Source organism: Triticum aestivum, chromosome 7D (genome assembly GCF_018294505.1).
Source record: "Triticum aestivum cultivar Chinese Spring chromosome 7D, IWGSC CS RefSeq v2.1, whole genome shotgun sequence".
Taxonomy (NCBI): Eukaryota; Viridiplantae; Streptophyta; class Magnoliopsida; order Poales; family Poaceae; genus Triticum; species Triticum aestivum.
In genome coordinates, this window is record NC_057814.1 from 43592432 (window position 1) to 43613297 (window position 20866).

The following is a 20866-nucleotide window of genomic DNA, read 5'->3' on the forward strand; positions in this document are numbered from 1 at the left end:
CCCCCTCACTTCGGGTCATGGACAACCGCTCCTGCCAAGGGAGAACAAGGACCACGGGGACCCGTCTAAAGGATAGGAGATACACATATGCAACCCACTCCGTAGACTAGGACGTGATACTCTAGGAGGGAGGCAAACCATGGGCCCCGGGAACTGAAGCTCCACCTCTGCAACCTGCAATCGGCTACTTAGCCGACGATAATGAGCCGGCCAAGCTTGGCTTTAGCAGGAGTGAAAGAGCGATGGCCTTCCTGGGACCCGAGCGTCGGGAACCTCCCATGCTCTACTCTACCTCGTGTCGCCGGTGCCTGCAGACGTGTCGGCTTCGTGGTCGTGGCGGCAGGGCACGGGCGTGGCGGAGTTGGTGACGTTGTCCTCGTCCTCGCTCTTGTCATAGACTCCATTCGCCGCCTCGTCGATCTCCTTGAAAGCGCAGTCGTGGTGGATTTTGTGGGCGGTATGATAGGAGTCGACCAGATCCAAGTCCGGCGCGATGATCGTGCTAGAGGCGAGTTGCTCCTCCGTGCGCCGGTGCTCATAAAGGAGGCAAAAGGTTGTACTCCTGGCCGGTCTGCATCTGCCAGAACTTGGCCTGCCACTCAGCCAACATCTTGTCGTTGTAGTGAGCACGAGCCTCGTCCATGGTAATGCCGGCATGGACCGACAAGGAGGACGGGTCGTCGGCCGCGTGTTTCATTGGGACGTCCGCCTCTGGCTACCTGTCGGCCTGCCAGCCGGCAACAATGGTGCCGATCTCCGTCTTCTGCTCGGACGAGAGGTTGTCCTAGATAGCTTTGAGGCTCAAGAAGGCCATGGCCGATGAGGCGTGGAGAGAAGAAATGGCTAATTTTTTTTAAATAATATTTTTTTTATTAATTTCATAAATATTACGCTGGGTAATTTTTTTTCAAAAATAATACACCGTCGGCCCGCTGCAGGCCGACTGGGCCTAGTCGGCCCACAGCAGGCCGATTGGACACCAGTCGGCCTACAGCTGGCCGACTGGCCCCTGTCGGCCCACTGTGGGCTGATTGGTGTCAACTTTTTTTCAAACATATTTTTTTGGTGTCAACTTTTTTTCATACACATTCTATATTTTTTGTATAAATAAGGAACATTTTTATACATACATTTAACAATTTTTAAATACATGCTTAACACTTTTTAAAACGTATTTTTTATGTCAACTTTTTGCATATATATTGTACATTTTTTGTATACATCAGGAATATTTTTTTATACACGTTTAACATTTTTTAATTACATAATTAACAAGTTTTTAAACATATATTTTTTATGCCTACTTTTTTTGCAAAAACAATTAGCCCACAGCGAGCCAATCAGCCCACAGTGGGCCGACAGGGGCCAGTCGGCCAGCTGTAGGCCGACTGGAGTCCAATCGGCCTGCTGTGGGCCGGCTAGGCCCAATCGGCCTGCAGCGGGCCGACGGTGTATTATTTTTGAAATTTTTTTATCCAGCGTAATATTTATGAAAATTAATTAAAAAATGTATTATTTAAAAAAAATAGCGAAGAAATGGAACCGAGGAAAACGGACGCGGCTATGTCCATGACTCGAGTTTAAATAGCCGGCGGATAGTGGGCCCGAGAATTCAAGAATGAAACGTGTAATTTTCTCACCACATCCTCTTCCTTGGCTGCTGCATTATTGCTTCACGGGACCATTGGGTAGCTCCAGCTCCATGGCCGAACCAGCAGCCTTCGTTCGCTCTTCTCCCTCTCTCTCTCTTGTCTCTCTAGTCAACGGTTGAAAAAAAGGCAGCAAGCCCACGGCACAGTAAACGAAGCAAGCAGCTGAGTGAATGTGTGCTCGATTGATTGATGGACATCGGTCATTGGTGAAGGGCCGAGAGTCAAAATATGGCGTGCGCCGCTGGTCATGCCTGCCCCCGAATGACGGTTCCCGACGCGCGACGGACCGACGGTACATGCCATAGCCCATAGGTGATAGGTCCTCCGAGCCTAGCTGCACCGTGCAGCCATAGCCTCGTGGGTGCAGCCAAATCCCCTCTCGTCCTCCGAATGTCTACAGCAAAGCTGCAACAGTGCACACCAAAATGAACCACCGTATAGTATTTGGTGGAGGTAATATCACCGGTAGTCACGGAATTTGTGCTTGATATTCAATTTGATGCTAGAACTCTGAAAATACAAAATTGCAGTCACTTAAATTGACTCAAGCATGCACATACGGTCACAAAATACGTATGCAAATGTATCCGTGCGTTTGGCCCAACTTGTCAGCGAGTGAGGGCTCTAGGGCGATGCATTTTTGCACAAAACAACTTTGTATTTTTTTCATTTCTGGAAAAGCCAACCATAGCCACACATTTTTGCACGAACCCCTCACAAATTTTTATTTCCAAAAAGCAAGCAGCACTGTACTGCAAATATAAAAATATGGTGGCTCCCGGATTCAAACCAACGACTTTAAAACAGAAACCGTAGCAACCCTACCGATCACGTCAACATATCCAGTACGGATAACAGATGAATATGTAGTAAACGAGAAAGCATATGGAGCTTAAACGGGCTGCAGATACTGCGGCCATTTTGCATGAGCAATTATTTATATATATATTTACAAAACTTAAGTTCTTTAGTCATAGGGCGCCATCTTGGCTAGTTTCTTTACCATCTTGGCTAGTCATAGGGCGCGGCGTTCTTGGGCGGAGCTTGCGTCTCAGGTGCGGGCAAGCAGCCATGGCCACGCGGGTGGCTTGGTTTTGGGTGGTTGGCAAAGCTAGGGTGCGTCGGAGGGAGGCGAGCGCCGGGGTATATCACCTGTCCAGCCGTGTTCTGGCCGACGGTGGCGGCATCGGTGACGTCGTACCCTTCCTGAAGGCTTCGTCGCGGCGTTCCCTCTCCCTTCGTCTCCCTCCAGGTGAAAACCTGATCTTTGGATCGGGCGGTGGCGGCTCTATGGTCGTTACCTTCTGGGAGGCACCGCTCTGGAGTCCTGACTTTGTCGTTGTCCGTTTCACCTCTCCATGGTGGTTTGTCATGATGGAGGTCTCCGTTGGCTCCAAGCGGTCTCCTTTGCATATTCGTAGTTAGCTTGGTGGTCGGTGGAGTGGTGTTTCGGTGCCCGGCACCTTTGTATCAAGCCTTGGGTGTGTGTGTTGTGTGCGTTGGTGGCGTGAGTTTGTATCGTCTCTCGGATTTGCGGTTGTGCTTTATAATATAAAGCGGGGAAAAACCTTTTTCGTATTTTCCTCAAAAAGAAAAACGTAAGTAAAAAAGTTTTGTTCAAATAATTGTGTGTTAAAAATACTATACCTACAGAAAACGATTATTTTTCAAAAAAAAATTAAATATATACCTATGTATTATATATAAAAATTTAGTTAATACGAATATTAAACAGTTTATTAAACAAATATGTCTTATAAATTCATAAGAAGTTATACATTCACCGCTTATATTTAAATTATAAAAAACGATGAATAAAAACATTTACTAAATATTTTGACTATTCACTTGTGTATAATTTTTACTCATGACTTATATTTTAAAAATTATACAATTTAAATATTATGCACAATTGAATATTCATAGCACAAGTTTAAATTCTAAATTATGGATAATTTATTTATTCAAATATTTTTTGTATTTTAGTTATATAAGTATTTTTAAAATAATACCAGGAGAATTTTAAAAGTAGATTATTTATTTTGTACAATATTTATATCAGGCGATTATCTGAAGGTTATTTTTATTGCTGAAATTATAATTACATACTATATACAAATTTCGAAAAAAAAGAACAGGTGCAAAATGAGTTGCACTGGCCATAGCCCTTTCCAACTCCACGAGTGCCTTTATTCTATTACATTTTTCTTAGTCATCCATATTCAACATGTAAATGTGCATGTTGTAGTGGCTAGCTCGGCTTATTTTCTAGGCTCTGGTCGTGGGGACAAGACTTGGCTTCTACTCTTTTGTGTGTTAATTTTTATTCTGAAATAACATTGTGGGCCATCGTTCAATACATATGAATTTGTTATCCGAATTAATCAAGTAAAAGTTAGCAAGTGGATTGGCTATGCTGTCTTGTTTTTTCAACCTAGGTCGCTGGTTCGACACCCTGCAGCTCCATTTCGTTCTTTATTTTTCAGTACAGTTGTTCGTTTTCATCGAATACAAATATTTTAAGGGGATTTAGTGGAAAAAATCATTGCAATTGTTTTCTTTTCCTGAATAAAAAATAGAAGGGTGTTTTATGCAAAAGTGCGTCATCTGAATGGTTTCACTCACTAACAGGTGCCCTCACTCACTGACAAGCAGGGCCATACACATGGATACGTTCGCATACGTATTTTGTGACCATATGTGCACGCTTGAGTCAAGTTAAGTGACTGCAATTCCGTATTTTCAAAGTTCTAGTATCAAATTGGACATCGAACGCAAGTTATGTGACTTCTGATAATATTACCTCTATTTGGTGTACTACTATGCTTGGCAGTTGGGAAAAGAGATTCTGTTTTCCTAAAAATCAGACGTCTATTTTTCAATGCGCTAGAGCATATCTAGTGACTTGTCTAAATTTGGTAGTCTATATCTTCACATACACAATGGTGTACAAAAATTTCATTTTAGACAACCTCAGTTTTCCAGCGGATTGTCTAAATTTGGTGCGGACAATCAATCGAGCAAGAGATGCGGGATTTGTTCTACTCTGGAATGACTACTTCAAAGAAAATCCTCGCTATCCCAAAAACTTATTTCGGCGAAGGTTCAAAATTAGTACATTACTTTATGTTTGCCTTTTTTCACATTCTTATCTCATTTACATTTTTACGCACAGGTTTAGGATGCCTCATAATTTGTGTCACTCGCAGCCGCCGCTCGCGCCTCGTGCCTCGTCTCCAACTGCTCCAGATTGCCGCGGGAGCGAGCTCGCGAGGAGCAGCTCTGGTTTGGACATCCTCGCTCGGTCGTCCAAATGTGGAGGAAGTGTAGCTAGTCTGGTGGATGTCTAGAATTTAGACCACGCCATACACCAGCCGCTGGAGACGTTTTTTGACCAACGGTGGTCTATATTTGGCTTAGACTATGGGATACACAAGCCACTAGAGATGGTCTTATATTCCCTCTCCTTTGGGTCTCCTAAAAATCAGTAGTCTGCTTGCTTGGCGCGTTTTGGCGGGAGTCCAACTATGCAAAATAATTGTTGTCCAAAAAGAAACATGATAATCAGTTTTAATTATACGCGATGGCTGCACCAACACGTCTTTGGCGGTGGCCGGCATGGTACATCCCCGACCTGAGATCGGCGGGAGTCCTCACGCACTACCGCGGGATGGTGTTGCGCTGCGCCTTCACCGCGAAGCTGCTCCTCGCCGATGAGAGAGGTTGCGTGGTTGACTCACGTGCGAATCGAGGGGAGACCCTCACCCTGTGTGCCACAGTCACGTTCCCGTGTCACATCGCGCGCATCGAGGAAGCAGAGCGGTGGGGTGACGCATACCTCGAGAGTCAATCATGGCTTAATACAGGTGGATGGCAGAGTGAGTCTACTCGCTCGCGTTCCGCATTCCACTTCCTCCCCTACCTTGGTCAGTGGTAGGCGACTGCTCCTGGTCTTCTAGATACGAGCGTCTGCGAGGATGGCGGAGATCGAAGAAGAGCAGATGGTGAGGTTCGCGGGAGGGGATGCGTGGAGGCTCACCCGACTGCACCACATCGAATCCTAGTTCAACAGCAAGGAGGCGCTGCACGCGGATGCGCCGGCGGTTCAGGATTCCCTGACGGAGGAGGAGGAGGAATCGTTCTTTGGTCAAATGCGGCGCAGGCACTCGCTGGAAGTTTTCATGTGGGCAATGGATCAGGCCGAGTCGCTGGTGAGGGCGATGGCGCAGAGGTGAGCGGCTTTCGTCTCTTTCGACACAACCACTTCGTCTCCAGCTATAAGAGCGGCGTCGCTCATATCTCGCGAGGTGGTCCTCGCCCTCCCACCGCCAGGGTCGGCTCAGGCTCCGATTATGATTCAGGACGAGTCGAGGGCGACTAGCCTGCCGGAAATGAGGGCGCACGCCAACATGCCCCGGCGCTCCGCTCGTCTAGCACTGCCTTCATCGACTCTGACACCATGTCACTCGGTGCGCCTCGCCGGGAACAATGCCTGAATCCTGAGCTAGCCAGCAAACGCTTCTGGATGCTAGCTAGCGAGGGTTCAGGCAACATTTCTGATGGGAGCGTCAACACTAGCTTCGAATCAGGTACGAAAACCTCAGATCTGGATGTTTTTCTTTATCTCCTCTCAATTGCGAGTGTGATAATGGACGACAGGGGGATAATATGAAAATTCAAAGTTGTATCATACGAGCAAATAGAAAAAATTAAAACTCAAATGAACCAATACGTTTAGAGTCTTCTGCTTAAAAATTCAGAGAAAATGGAGGGGACGCAGATGGGGAGGGTCATTGCTGGTTGTCGGAATCATCTACCGTCTGTAGATTCCCCTAATTGCGGTAGATATCATAACAAACAAATTGACTTTGCATGTCCCGCAAGCTTCTGTTCTCTGTCGTTTACCTGAGTGTGTGATGAGCATAGAAGGAGATGACAATTTTTGCTAGCGGGAAATGGAAAGGGGTAATTTAAGTACCACAAAATGTTGAGATTGAGAAGATCGGGATGTCTGATTCGATAGCTGCTAATGAGATTTTGGAGATTTTTTGTTTCTGAATTTAATCTGGAGGGTAATCCGAAGGTTGATGACCGTGGTGTAGGGGGAGACACCAAGTCTGGTTTGGGAAAAATGATGAGGGTTATGGGCCTGGGAGTGCTGGGCCTGGCAGAATGATATGAAATGGGGGCCCAAACAGAGCTAGAGAGCTGGTGGTATTTAACACCTAGGATCCATTCCCTGCCCTGCTAGAACCAGATATCCTCTCCTCACCAAACCCTGGCGAGCGGGCGGTGGCTGGCAGTGCTGAGGAGGAAGATCTGTTGACAAAAGAGGGGAAGATGGCAAGAAGGCAAGACAATTGGCGCCCCAGACCAAGCAGAGGTGGCTTTGGGGGACAGGGAACTCATCTGGCAGATTTGGGAGCAACTACGACATAGATTTCAACAGGCAAGATCATAGAGAATTAGATAATTTTGATCGCAGAGGTGTACAAGGTGGTTTCAGAGGTGGATCTGGGACCAACAGTAGCGGATCTTGAAGTGAGGGGGCACCAAGTGGACAAGGTAATGAGTTTGCTAGCCAGATAGGTGGACAAAACCCTGTCAGGTACGTGGGTCAACAAGATAGTTTGCAATTTGGGCCAAATGCAGCTAGGAGTGGTAGTGGTTTTTTGCCAGGGGTTACAAGTTTTCAACATCCTAGTGGTCAGGGGAACAATTTGCGGATGCAAGGAGGTGGTTTTGCTGTTATGCCTAACCAAAACTTCCCTCAAATTTTCCCTGTGGGTCTGGGTTTGACTCAATTGGGATCAATGCCTCAGGACCAGATAGCTCAGCAATATCAATAATTTCTTGCAAATGTGCCCAACAAGACTGTTCTGCAAACTCAAGGTGGTGGTAAAGAAAGTGGAGGCAAAGAAACAAACAAGAAAAATGATGCAAGTGGATCAAAAAAATGTTTGTGCAAAGTGTAAGGGACGGGGGAATCTTAGAAGTCACTATAAAATCAAAGATTTCGGTGTGGTTTGTCAAAGGCCCTCACACAGTACAGAGGAATCTACTATTCTGAAACAAAGTAAACCTGTTGTGAAATATGTGGGATATGGTGCTAGGGGGCTTGGTTGCTTGTTGGTGCAAAATACTAAAGACATTGCATGCTACTACATAACATGCTAATCATATGGCACTGATAACATTCTCTCAGGTCAACTGAATGAAACTACTGTGGCTCAAGGCTTCAACAAGATGTTTGAGTGGGGGTGGACATGAGGAGCTAAGTTTCAGAGTCCAAAAAATTTCTTAATGAGATTTCCTTGCAAGGCCAAGCTGGTAGAATTAAGGAATTTTGAGAAATTTACTTTACTAGGAATAGGAGCTATAGTGGAGGTTGACTTCTGGAGCCTATTGTGGAGGCCAAAGGGAAACTACACTCTATTTCGATTAAAATGTTGGGAGTGCCTAATACCTTGAGACATTACTTAGGGATATGTGAGATTGGCTTGGCCTTGGGGCCTATTGTGGAGGTTGATGTAGAGCACATTCACTCACAAGAAGAAATCAGGTCTAAGGTTGGAGTGACTAACCTACATAAGATTCGAGCTGGGACTGAGATCACCACGAAAGATCTGTCATTGTATGATATTGGCTTTGAATTTGAGTCCATTGTAGAATAGTGGTGGTATAATTGTGATGATGGAAACAAAAGGAAAGTATTTGATTTCTTATCTTTGGAAGATATACCTGAGCAAACAGACAATGTTGTGCAGAAGAAGAACGAACAATCTGACCCTGGTAAAAATAATGTGAGTTTAGGGAGCATGGGACTGAAACAATATGAGCAAGTTGTAAATAGTGATTGGCAAAACAAACTCCCGCTGGGAGGAGGTAGCAATGATATAGAGAAAAGGGCGGGGGGAGGATAAGAGAGAGGAGCAGAATTTGCTTGTGAGGCTCCAATTGGCAGAAGGGATGGCTATCAGACAGGTTGCTCAGCTGATATTGGAAGAGAAGAAGAGGAAGGAAATGGAAATCATTAAGAGAGGCTCGGAGAGAGAGGTTAAAAGATAGCATGAACTATTACAAATCAATTTAAAACAGTTGATGAAGTGAGAGAATCTCAGTCTGATGAAAAAAAGCCTCGAGAAGGATAATAGATCCGTGGATGGTGATGAGCTTGAAGGAGAAGGGGCAACTGAAGGCAAAAATATGACAGAGCTGGAAATGCTAGAAAAGGAGATAGGACTGGGATACTTGGAGCTAGTAGATTATTCTGTTAATCAAGATCAGGAGTCCTTTGCTTGGAAACACCCTAACTTTTAAGATAAATCACCAGCGGATCATATTTAAGTTGAACAAATGTAACTCCGATTTTAACATGATATATAAAAACATATTGTAAAACATACATAAAATGTGATTTTTCTGATCTTATAACTTTTTTTAGACCAAATTTTACATATTGAATTAATGTGCATGTAACTATTTATATTCTAAACGTAATTTATTTAGGAAGTGATCGTAAGATTACCTCGGATGAAGAATAAGTTATAGTCTTCATCCGAGGTAATCTTACGATCACTTCCTAAATAAATTACGTTTAGAATATAAATAGTTACATGCACATTAATTCAATATGTAAAATTTGGTCTAAAAAAAGTTATAAGATCAGAAAAATCACATTTTATATTCTTCATCCGAGGTAATCTTACGATCACTTCCTAAATAAATTACGTTTAGAATATAAATAGTTACATGCACATTAATTCAATATGTAAAATTTGGTCTAAAAAAAGTTATAAGATCAGAAAAATCACATTTTATGTATGTTTTACAATATGTTTTTACATTTGTAATTTTATGTAATATAAAATATTTTTTACGGCGAGTACATATTTTCTTACGTTCTTTTTTTATGTATGAAATAAGACAAAATTTACAAAACGTAAAAATCCGGTGCATTGATGTCAAAATAGAGAGGGGGTGAAGAATAACTATTCCTCACCCAGGGTGACGAATAGCGCGACCCTATATATATATGTGTGTGTGTGTGTGTGTGTGTGTGTGCGTGTGTGTGAAATTTGAGTGTAAATTATCCATATCTTTTAAACCGTAACTCCGATTTTAACCCCCGCCACCTTGAGTAAGACAAGATAGTAGCGCGAGACGTCCGAAAGGAACCAGCCGCTACCACCGGCAGCACCAAGGAGGGTGAAGAGGAGGACAAGGTGAAGCTGCACCTTGAATCCTACGGCTGCTTGGACTATGCGCAGGACTTCGACGCCATCAGGTACCGGATGCACCGCATGCGGAAGAAGATAAAGGACGAGCTCGCGGCCGGCAGCAGGGCTACGGTCCAGCAGTACATGTGCCCTGCCTGTGGGAGGAGGTACTCGGCGTTGGATACCATGAGACTCCTCGCCGGCGACTGCGAGTGCTTCCGCTATGAGCACTGCGGCGGCGAACTGGTCGTGGAAACTGATGCCAAGATCACGTCTCGGGGGTCAGGAGATGGTGGTGACCATGACAACAATGCACAGCGTAGGCGGCTTGAAAAGTTGGAGGACATGCAACCGAGGATGGATGAGCAGCTAGAGCCATTGCAGGCGCAGATCCAGAGGGTGAAGGGTGGAGAGACAGAGGTTGAAGTTGGGATATTATTTCTTGGTGCAGGTCGGTGTGGCACGAGCAGTGGCTCAAGGTCGAAAGTCTTTCCTCCATGGATGTTAAAACAAGGCATGGATCATACAAGTATTGATGATGATAAGAAGATGAACTCAAGTAGTGAAGAAAAGAAGAAACGTATACTAAAATGAGAGGATGAAGACGTTGACGAAGAAGTTGAGATGGAGTGGGAAGATGGCTAAGAGTGCCAGTGGCATCATGAAGAATTTGCTATCACCTATTTTTAAAAGATTTAAGTCTATTAGTTGAACATTATTAAACTACAGTAGCACTACTAGTACAAGACCAGACTATTAGCAACCACTATTGTAAATGGTTAGGGCATCTCGAACGATGACCCCTAAATAGGCCACTATTAGCAGCCACTATGGAAAGTGGTTAGGGCATTTCAAACGCCGACCCCTAAATCTGCCACTATGGACAATGGTTAGGGTGAAAACATGCCATACGCTAATCGCATGTGCTGGCCCAGGACGCCCCGTACGCGATGTGATGCACATCACGAATGGTAGGCTTTAAAATCTCATGCCCAATGAGTCCTCACATCATGGACAATGGAAAATCTAGAAAGAAAAAGAAAGGTGGGATCAAACTTAACAATGATTACTTTGGTTAAAAAAAGAGAACTGACACATAAAAAATCACATTATACTCATGAAGCAAACTTTTGCGGCTTCCTCCCACTGGTGCGGGCCGGCTGGCGTGCCCCACTACTGAGGGATGCAGCCATGCGAGGCTAACATTCCTGTCCTGCTACAGGCCACCCAAGCCTGGTGCCGGCTGCCATTTGCAAATACTAGAACCTATTGTTATGGCCTTGCTCATGACAGATTCACCACAACAATTTCTAATACACCTTGTTAGCTCCACAACTAATCCTAATACCAGAACCTATTGTTATGGCCTTGCTCATGGGAGATCCAGATCTACATGTTGCAATTGCAATGTACAAATATTTCCCCATGTACAGGCTTACAGCCTTCTTATTACTTGGCTCGTACTGTTCTTGTTCATGCACGGATATGACAGAAACAAGGGTGCTCTACTGCAATTTTTGTTTAAGTTGTTGCTGCCTGGATGGCTACGTCTTGAGAAATACATCAATTTAAACTGAATATGTGGAATGCCATCAGTGCTAGCTGAATGTGTCAAACTGATGTGCTTATAAATTAATCATTGTGCAAACTGCAACCTGATAGCAGTCGGTGAAATACCTTTATTTCCATGCATTGTAGCATCATATTTACTTGCTTTCCGTTTACTGCGCCGCTCATGGATTTTGCTCTTGTTGAAGTTGTGTTTCTATGTCCTGCGCAGTTCCTGTTCTTTTAACATGCTCTTGTTGAAGACAACAGATGAATTCTGACTGTCCGCATGTTGCTCTTCTGCCATGTGCATCGCCTATACTGATTGTAAATGGAAGAACTGCAAATGGCCAGGTGCAGGATTCAATTATCAATATAAGTTGAACTTGAAAGCATAAGATACACAACTGAACAAAAGGAGTTGAGAAACAACAAACAAACTAGGTTCCAACAGGACCCAGATCTCAAGACAAGATGAGGTAGCAGAACCACAACTAACTCTTTTTTCATGGCAGCACAAAGGGCGTGCCCAATAGCAGCAGACAAAAGAACAAGCGGAACAAATCTACCGTGCTAACGACGACCCGAGGAGCTTATGCTCAAAACATGCCTTGTTGCGGATGGAGTTTCTAGATAGCCAACCTAAGGAAACTGTCCAATGCTCGAAAAGATAGATGGTACAAGTGCAACCCGACCACCACAGTGTAAGGCCATCCATGCTCGGCCAGTACTTTGGCGTCGACAGCCCAGAAGACACCTGCAGAGTCCATCACCATACGGAAGGAAGGCTAACTGGCCATGATGGGTTAGTCTACAAGTATAGGGAAAGGAAAGAAATGCTTGCATAATACACAAAAAAAGGAAAGAAACACCAACAATCTTTCTTGAATCTGAATTTGCATACAAGTACTCCCCCGTCCCGAATTACGTCCTGAAAATGGATAGAAATTGATGTATCTAGACCTAAAAATACGTCTAGATACATCCATTTCTGCGACAAGTAATTCGGGACGGAGGGAGTATATACTGAACATATCCTTATCCTATATGAATTTTCATTGACGACAACATGAATGGAAAGAAATTCTAAAGAGATTTTAGTCTAAACATATCCAAAGCCGGTTGATAAGTTTCCAAAAAAACCAATCGATCAAGAGTGTGTTTCCTGCCTATTCTGTATCCCCTATATTGTATCAGGACATGCTTTCACACCAACGGTTCAATATTTAGATGGAATACTAGTACACACCGGGATAAGGCGTCAATAAATCTTTACCTTTTCATTCCTCATTCTAAATGGATTGACACATGAAACATACTAGTATATATATGCCCAGATATGCATCCAAAGATTCATCGAGCAAACAACAAACACTCCAGCCTACCATTGCATCCATCCCACAACTTTGTCAACTCTTCTCTTTGAAATGGAGAATGTTGTAGTGTTGATTGTTGGCGCTGGGCCAGCAGGCCTTGCAACAGCAGCATGCCTTAGCCAATTCTCAATTCCCTATGTCATTGTCGAGCGTGAAAGTTGCAGCGCGTCGCTTTGGCGCAACCGCGCCTACAATCGCCTCAAGCTGCATCTTGCAAAGGAGCTCTGTGAGTTGCCACACATGTCATACCCACAAGATGCGCCAATATACATACCAAAAACCTTGTTTGTGAAGTACTTGGATGACTATGTTGAGCGTTTCAATATTCAACCCAAGTATCTCACTAGTGTGGAGTCATCCACATTTGAAAATGACGATAAATGTTGGTCCATCGTGGCACATGAAATGGCAAAGAGCACAATAGTCAGCTTCACAGCAAAGTTTCTTGTCATGGCAAGTGGTGAGAATAGTGCAGAGAATATTCCAATGATCCCCGGACTGCAAAGTTTTCCGGGTGATGTCATCCACTCCTCAAGCTACAAGTCAGGCAAGAGCTACTCTGGCATGAATGTATTGGTCGTTGGATCTGGCAACTCTGGAATGGAAATTGCTTATGACCTTGCGGCCCATGGTGCCAATACTTCAATCGTTATACGAAGCCTGGTATGTACTTGCACTATATATTATTTTCTGACCTGGAAACACTAGGGGATCCCCCACCCCCACCCTACGGGCAGTGTATATTTTCAGTGGGCACAAGGCAATTTCTTATTATAGTCACCACTAGAAAGATGCAATTTTTAGAGTAATTACTAGAAAGTACCTCATTGTATAGAGCGATAGACTGTTTTATAACATGCACAAACAACTAAACAATTAGACGAACTACACCGAAAAAATAACTCTTGAAAGAAGATGATTCTATGAAATTTTATTTTAAGACGCAGGCTTCAAAAGAGACATGACATGTTTGTGGTTGCAGATTCATGTAATGACAAAGGAATTAATTCGGTTGGGGATGACACTTGCTCGCCATCTTCCACTAAAGCTAGTGGATAACCTCCTTGTGATGGCGGCGAAATTAATATTTGGAGACCTATCGAGGTATGGCATCAGAAGGCCAAAAATGGGTCCAATGATCCTCAAGTCAGAAACCGGCCGATCCGCTGTTATTGATGTTGGCACTGTTGGATTAATCAAAAAAGGTATCATTAAAGTAAGTATATCCTTGACATGACATAAATTTCATAACATATGTTGTCTTCATATGCCAAGTTATCAATATTCTATTCATCTCCTACAGGTACATGGGAGCATTAGTAAGATCGTGGGCGATATAGTTGAATTTCAGTGTAGTAAAAATATATCATTTGACGCGATTGTGTTTGCAACTGGATACAAAAGCACAGCAAATATATGGCTCAAGGTAACAACATCAATGTTTGAATATGTCTGAGTTTGTTTTCTTGGTGCAACAATTGTTAAATCTGCTAACAAGCTCTATGTTAGTTTTTTTATCCCAGAATGGTGAGAACATGTTTAATGGCAATGGACTGCCCGTCAAAGAATATCCGAATCATTGGAAAGGTGAAAATGGGCTCTACTGTGCTGGGTTAGCAAGGAGAGGATTGGCTGGTATTGTAGCAGATGCCAAGAATATCGCCAATGACATCAAATCAGTGATAGGCGCTATGTATGGCTAAATTATCAAATCAGCGAATGTGTCTTCGACAACGCGATGTCTTCCATCGCTAGGCTCCTCAACAAGATCAAGGATGAGCTCCGATATTGGGCTAAGGCAGGGGCACAAGGCCTGCGGGTTGTTCTGCACCAATCCTGGGATGTCCACTGAGTTGTATGATATATTGTAAAACTAACCTCCTATGAGGAATGTAACTTTTCCCCATCCTTTCAATGCAATGAAACGCAAAGCTCTTTTGCGTTTTTTCGATTTTTTTTTATCTTTTACATGTAGTTTACCAGGGCTAGTGAGCTAGACGGTTGATTCTTTGAGAAATCTATCCACCGCCACCTGTCTATCTATCTTTGATAGAACTAGATTTTTGTTTATTTCAAGGTTCATATGTGCCAGGGAGTAAGCACTACTTTTATAATATAATCAAGGGCTTTATACTCACATGATGCAAAGAGCTTTCTAATTTTTGTTGAACAGTTATCTACAATATTTTATTTACTTGAATTTACACATGCAGAAGGCATTCGCTTGAACATGATGTTTAACAACAAGGGGCTAAGTGCAATTAATACAATCCCAAATAATCAACAACAAATGGTGCAAAAGATAATCAAGTCAAAGTTGTTCGGTTTTTCATGTCAAAAACACACGAGTAACTGCAGTAGCTTCCAAGTTTTTATTTATTAAATGAGTATCAAATTGACGATATCTAGAAATACGATGGTAATTGAAATGAATGATAACAAATGGAACAATCAAAATAAAAAGTTCTCCAAACATTTGCTTGATATGTACATGATTGAGTACCAATCTTCAAGCCAGGCCAGGATAGGTATTTCTTTCCCGTTCCATATTAATTAGTGAAAACTAATTTCTAGTTTAGTCTACCACTGAGCACAAACGTAATTTCCTTCTCAGAACCACGTTCAAGAGTTGCTTCTCCACTTCCTTTAGAGTTTAGACACCCTGTCTGTAGATGCAGGGAGAATGGAGTGTACCTCAATTTGCGCTTTGTTATTAGCCAGACTAATATCGTAGGCATGGCATCCAGATTTCATCCATAGGCATGGCATCCATATTTTGTCGATTACAACTACCATTTATCATGTGCAAATGGAATTGCTAGAACTAGTGGGCGATGAGCGCCGCAAGAGGAGCCTAAATGGCTCACAAACAACAAAAAAGGTATGGGAATTTATTTATTTTTATTATTACCCACTATTCCGTTTATGCCTGTCTGGCAGCAGTACAGATTGTATAGTAGTAGCGCACTTACCGGAGTGGTCACCGACCGATGCCTCCTACCACTCCACCGCGCGAGCGACGCCGGCCCCGGGAAATGCCTCTGACCTGCGCGTCATCTCCATCTCCATCCTCGTACCCTCCAGCTGCCGTCAGAGCAACTCCAACACGCCGACCCAAACGTACACACGCTTTTCAGCTTTTTGTCCGTTTAGATCGGGTCGTCCGTCCGCTTCTGTGTTTGGATTGGCCGTGCCCCCAACCAGCCGACCCAATTCACGTCCGCGTAGAAAACCATATGAATTATAAAAAGGTCAGTGGCTATAGATCAGGCCAGTGGCCATGCCATCGCCTAGAGTTAATGCCGGTGCCATGCTAGCGACTCACATACATGCAGCCTTTAAAAAACACCACACAGTTCATGCTGGTGCACTTGCCAGCGGCCGACACACATGCCAGCACACAAAAGGGGCTGGAGTTTAACCACACCATCTCGGTCGTGGTCATGCCGGCACACTTGCTGGCATACAAAAAAAGATAATGCTCTTCGCGAGAGATCACTCATCATCGAACTTGAGCATGTCGATTTGCATCTTCTCGAACGAAGGCTTCTTCCTCGGGGACGCTGTGCTCAAGTCCACTTTCATGATCTCCACCCCTTCGTCATGCAAGCGAACGCCACTTATTTTGCCTTGGTCTTGGAATTGGTGGCCTTGATTTCGAGCATCTTCATTTGCTTCTCTGCCTCCATCTCGAGCTTCTTGGCTTGCTACTCTGCCTCCATCTCAAGCCTCTTCCTTTGTATCTCCATGAAGGCCTTCATTTGCTCTTCTTTGTCTTGCCGGCGCTTCTCCTCCCTTATGTCCTTCTTGGTCATTATGCCTGCCGATGTTGCATGCAAGGCAATCGACGCCACATCACACTTGTCCTCTTTCTTGGAGTTGATCTTCCCCTCAGTCGCGGCTTCTCTTCCTCGCCATCCTTGACGGCCTCCTTCCCTCCACATGCCTTCATGGCGGCACATTGCGCCTTGAATTTCTCGTCCCCGTTGATGACCATCCAACAATGGGTGAGTTGGATGACTTGTTCCCATGTTGGGCCTTGAAATCTTCCAAAGCTTGAAATGCCTACAAATGAAGAGCATGCAAGCATATGGGCAAATGGACAAGCAAGCATATGGGCAAATGGACAAGCAAGCATGAAACAAAGGAGACGAAGATGGACGCATGTATACCATGTCCTTGATGCCGAGGCCACTCACAGGACGTCCCTCGATGCTCTCAAGGGTAGCACAAAATTTGTTGCATTCTTGTTGTATCACCCTGCAACGCTTCAAGAGGGACACCCACCCACGCTTGATATCGATCTTGTACGGCGCAAACTTCTTGAGTTCATGATATTCGACCTTGGGGTCTTGTCCAATGTCGCTCCAACATTCACAAAGGAGCTTGTCCTCATCCTTTGTGTATGCCTTCGTCCTAATGCTTTGGCGCTTCTTATTTGCATTGGCTTGGGTGGTGAGCTCGTCTTAAAAAAACATAGACTCCCAATCGATGTCCACTTCGTCTTGTTCTTCTAGGATGTAGTCCTCTGAAAATTCGTGGTCTTGCGGGGAAGTGCTTCCCATGCCATCTTGGCCTTGCGCGAAGGGGTCGGCCATGCCTCCATGGCCTTGATCAAAGGTGTCGAGCGTGCCCTCGTGGCCGGCCATGAAGGGGCCTCGGTCATCTTGGCTTTGGGTCTCGTCGAAATCAAAGGACACCGCCTTCGAAGATGATGGTCTCGATGATGAATGGTTGGTCGTCTCGTCGTCCGTGGCCGGCATTCTGCCGAACAGGTTGCAGGTGTAGGGATGCATGTCGGCTGGGATCTCCCGCGGGCGTTTCCTTGATGGCCATGGGCGCGCGCGTGGTCGGCGCGACCACGCTCACCTCCGGCGAGTACTCCCCGGAGAAACGGGAGATTGCAGGTATGGATGGAAGCCGGGCATCGGCGGCGTGGTGGATGAGCACGGCGACTCTGGCAACGCCAAACGAGGAAAGGCCGACGAGCCCGTGATGGCCTGGGTTTAATCCTAGGTAGTGTAGGGCCTCCCTCGTTGCACATAGATTATTGATCTCTAAAGTTTCCAAGCTGTTGTGCCCACCTATAGAAAGCCACATGTCTCAAAAAAAACCTATAGAAAGCCACAAGTACCAGCCCAGTAGGTTAATGTGTTTCAAAGACTGTGAACTTGGCAGAAACACTCTATTTGAATCAGTTATGCATAAGTACATAATTATTTTCCTTCAAAATTTGTAGTTTTCCCAAAAATAAAAAATTGGAAATTTAATTTAAACGTGTGTAGAAAATCATGAATAAAAGTACATAGGAATGCGTTGAGAATATAGTGACGTGCAGTGCAACACATCACACTTAATTAAAATTAGTGTGTGCTCCCCGATATTTAGCTCAAGTTTGAACTGCGTACCGGGGCAACACACAAAATTTACGTTCAATCCAAACGGGCCTAAATATGTCAATCCACAGCTCAAAGATAAATAAATAGGTCCATCAGTCTAATACTCCCTCCGTTCCAAATATATTGCGTCCTTGATTTCCGTGCTTTAACTTTGACCATAAATGTAATCAATGAGACCGACCGCGGCGGGAGCAAAAGTTATACCAATGAATTCGTATTCAAATGAAGTTTTCAATTATATAATTTTTGCTCCAGCCGCAATCGGTATCGTTGGTTAAATTTATGGTCAAATTTAAACCTCGGTAAGCGCGGGCGCACTACATTTTGAAGGAAGGTAGTAATATGATGAAATGGTGTAGACACCCAAAGAGTCAATTATACCGTGGTGCTAGAACTTGGCGTAAACGGTCACTTTAGTGCTAGAACTTGTAGCATACATTGAAGTGGTGGAAAAACTTGGCTCGGGCGTGCAAATACTGTGATAATCAAGTTTGTATACGCCCGCAACACTGATGAGGCCTGCCAGCATGGCGTGGGCCCCATTGTCAGTGACCAAACAATGAAGACAAGCCGTGTGGTTTTTTTGTCTAAAAAAAGACGTGTAGTTTTTTCCTTTTTTCCTAGAAACCCCCTTGTCTTTTATTTTTTTCACCAAAAAGACCCTGACAGGCCGGTCCCCGTTGTCAGCAGCAAAAATAATAATTGAACGGAAAACGGGTGCGCTTAGGTTTCGAACCAGCGACCTCCAATTTAACGTGTCCGCTGCTAACCACCTGACAAAAATCATGCTCGTTTTCTGAAGAGGATACACAACTTTATATTCTTTAATATTTTTAGGAGAATATTCTTTAATTAAACAACACAAATTTGCAAAGCTTTAATTGTTACTCTTTACGTTTTTTAGACACTGCTACAATTTACGTCTATAACAGAACGTACTCATGGGCCAAAACTCACATCAGTTTGTCAGTTAGTGTAGCCCATTTTTAATATGTTACTATTTTAATTTTATTTTTTGCAGTTTGTAAAAAATATTAAAATTATAACTATAAATAACATACATATAATTTTAAATATGTATTCAATTGAGGAACAACAGTCTTCGTACATATATTTATATTTTTATGGTTAAATAATTTTTCTAAAACACACAAACTTTATTAAAAAAACATCTGACAAAAACCCTTTATTAAAATCGCATGAACACTTTTAAAACAACACAATTCTTTTAAAGGCTGGACACTTTTATATACTACTAAATTAATAATTTATTTAAAACATGAAAAATATTTGTACTTATATAAGAATTTTTTTACATATACATATTTCTATCAATGATTTTAATTTTTTATTTAACACTAGTAAACATACCCGTGCGTTGCAACGGGAAACAGACCCCTTCCTTGTCTCTAGCTTATATGGACCTTATGTTGCAACATCATAAGAGAAAAAAGCATATGATTTTACATTTCCTTTAAAGTTTTTTACTTGTATACACTATCATAGAAGGGGTATCACAAAATAGCACTATAATGAATCAGGTTTACTAAGGTAGTGCTGCATTGGATAATAAGGTGGTGCTGCATTGGATTCATTAAATAATCCATAAGTCAAAGACAATATAGGTCTAGAAATAATACATATGTGAACATGAGCTAAATTCAATATATTCAGTTAGCAGTTGTCATACCAAAAGTAGCGGGGCAAATGAATACATCTTTACCATAGAAAATTTTGCATGAATCTGATCTTTGTCTTTTATTATCCGAGATTACCACCACTGACATCATAATTCTTCTGCCCATCGATAATCTTCACAGCATATGATTCTTCAGGACTGGACACTACAATATAAATTTTACACGCGTGCACAATATTGGCATGCCTTTATGCGTACTCTGAAAATATTTAAGGATGGAACATTTAGAGATTAAAATAATATATATCTAAACTATGCTATGGCTGTGTCTTTTGATCAGTTTACGGGCATTCATGGTCGAAATATGAAGAAAACAACATATATCTAACACCATATCCTTCAAGGCAATGGTATAGTTCAGTAACTGGAAAAATAATGCATTACATTATGTATTAGCCAAGTATGAGTTATTGTGTGAAGATTTTGTTTCTCATCTAGAAGCTACTTACTATTTTATAAATCTTATCGCTACAGTAACACTGAAAATGTAACAAGAGTTTTTTCTCATGTTTATACTCCCTCCGGTCCTTTTTACTCTGCATATTAGATTTGTGTCAAGTCAAACTTTGCAAAGTTTGACCAAATTTATCTTAAAAAGTATCAACATCTACAATAGCAAATATATATACTATGAAACTACATTTCGTAATGAACCGAACAATATTGATTTGACTTTGTAAATGTTGATACATTTTTCTATAAGTTTGGTCAAAGTAGAGATATTTTGACTTCAGACAAAACTTATATACAGACTAAAAAGGAACTGAGAGAGTATATCATTAGGGGAATACACAGTGTCATACTATATTACTTGAAGGTAAGCAACGTAAATCTTGCATGTTCCATCCTTAAATATGTTTAGGGTATGCATAAAGGCATGCCGATATCTTCACAGCCACGCACCTTGTACACATCCTACATGGGATGACGACCCAGCAGCCGCCCATCTGCTACCGGGACTGCCGCTTAGATG

General features: G+C 43.0%; 1 protein-coding gene across 1 annotated transcript; it reads left to right on the forward strand.

Annotated features, from left to right (window-relative positions):
- Positions 1 to 12846: 12846 nt before the first annotated feature.
- Positions 12847 to 14498, forward strand: LOC123164439 (probable indole-3-pyruvate monooxygenase YUCCA11). Its single transcript, XM_044581923.1, has 5 exons — positions 12847 to 13021; positions 13343 to 13458; positions 13778 to 14011; positions 14099 to 14221; positions 14319 to 14498. The coding sequence occupies exons 1-5, from the start codon at positions 12847 to 12849 to the stop codon at positions 14496 to 14498; spliced, it is 828 nt and encodes a 275-aa protein (XP_044437858.1).
- Positions 14499 to 20866: the final 6368 nt, after the last annotated feature.

Excerpts from the sequence above, each read along its gene's own strand:
- LOC123164439 (XM_044581923.1), top strand. The coding sequence starts at position 12,847 with ATGGAGAATGTTGTAGTGTTGATTGTTGGCGCTGGGCCAGCAGGCCTT. Across the intron at positions 13,022-13,342 it reads GCATCTTGCAAAGGAGCTCT|GCAAGAGCTACTCTGGCATG; the intron begins GTGAGTTGCCAC and ends GCTACAAGTCAG. Across the intron at positions 14,012-14,098 it reads TCAAAAAAGGTATCATTAAA|GTACATGGGAGCATTAGTAA; the intron begins GTAAGTATATCC and ends CATCTCCTACAG.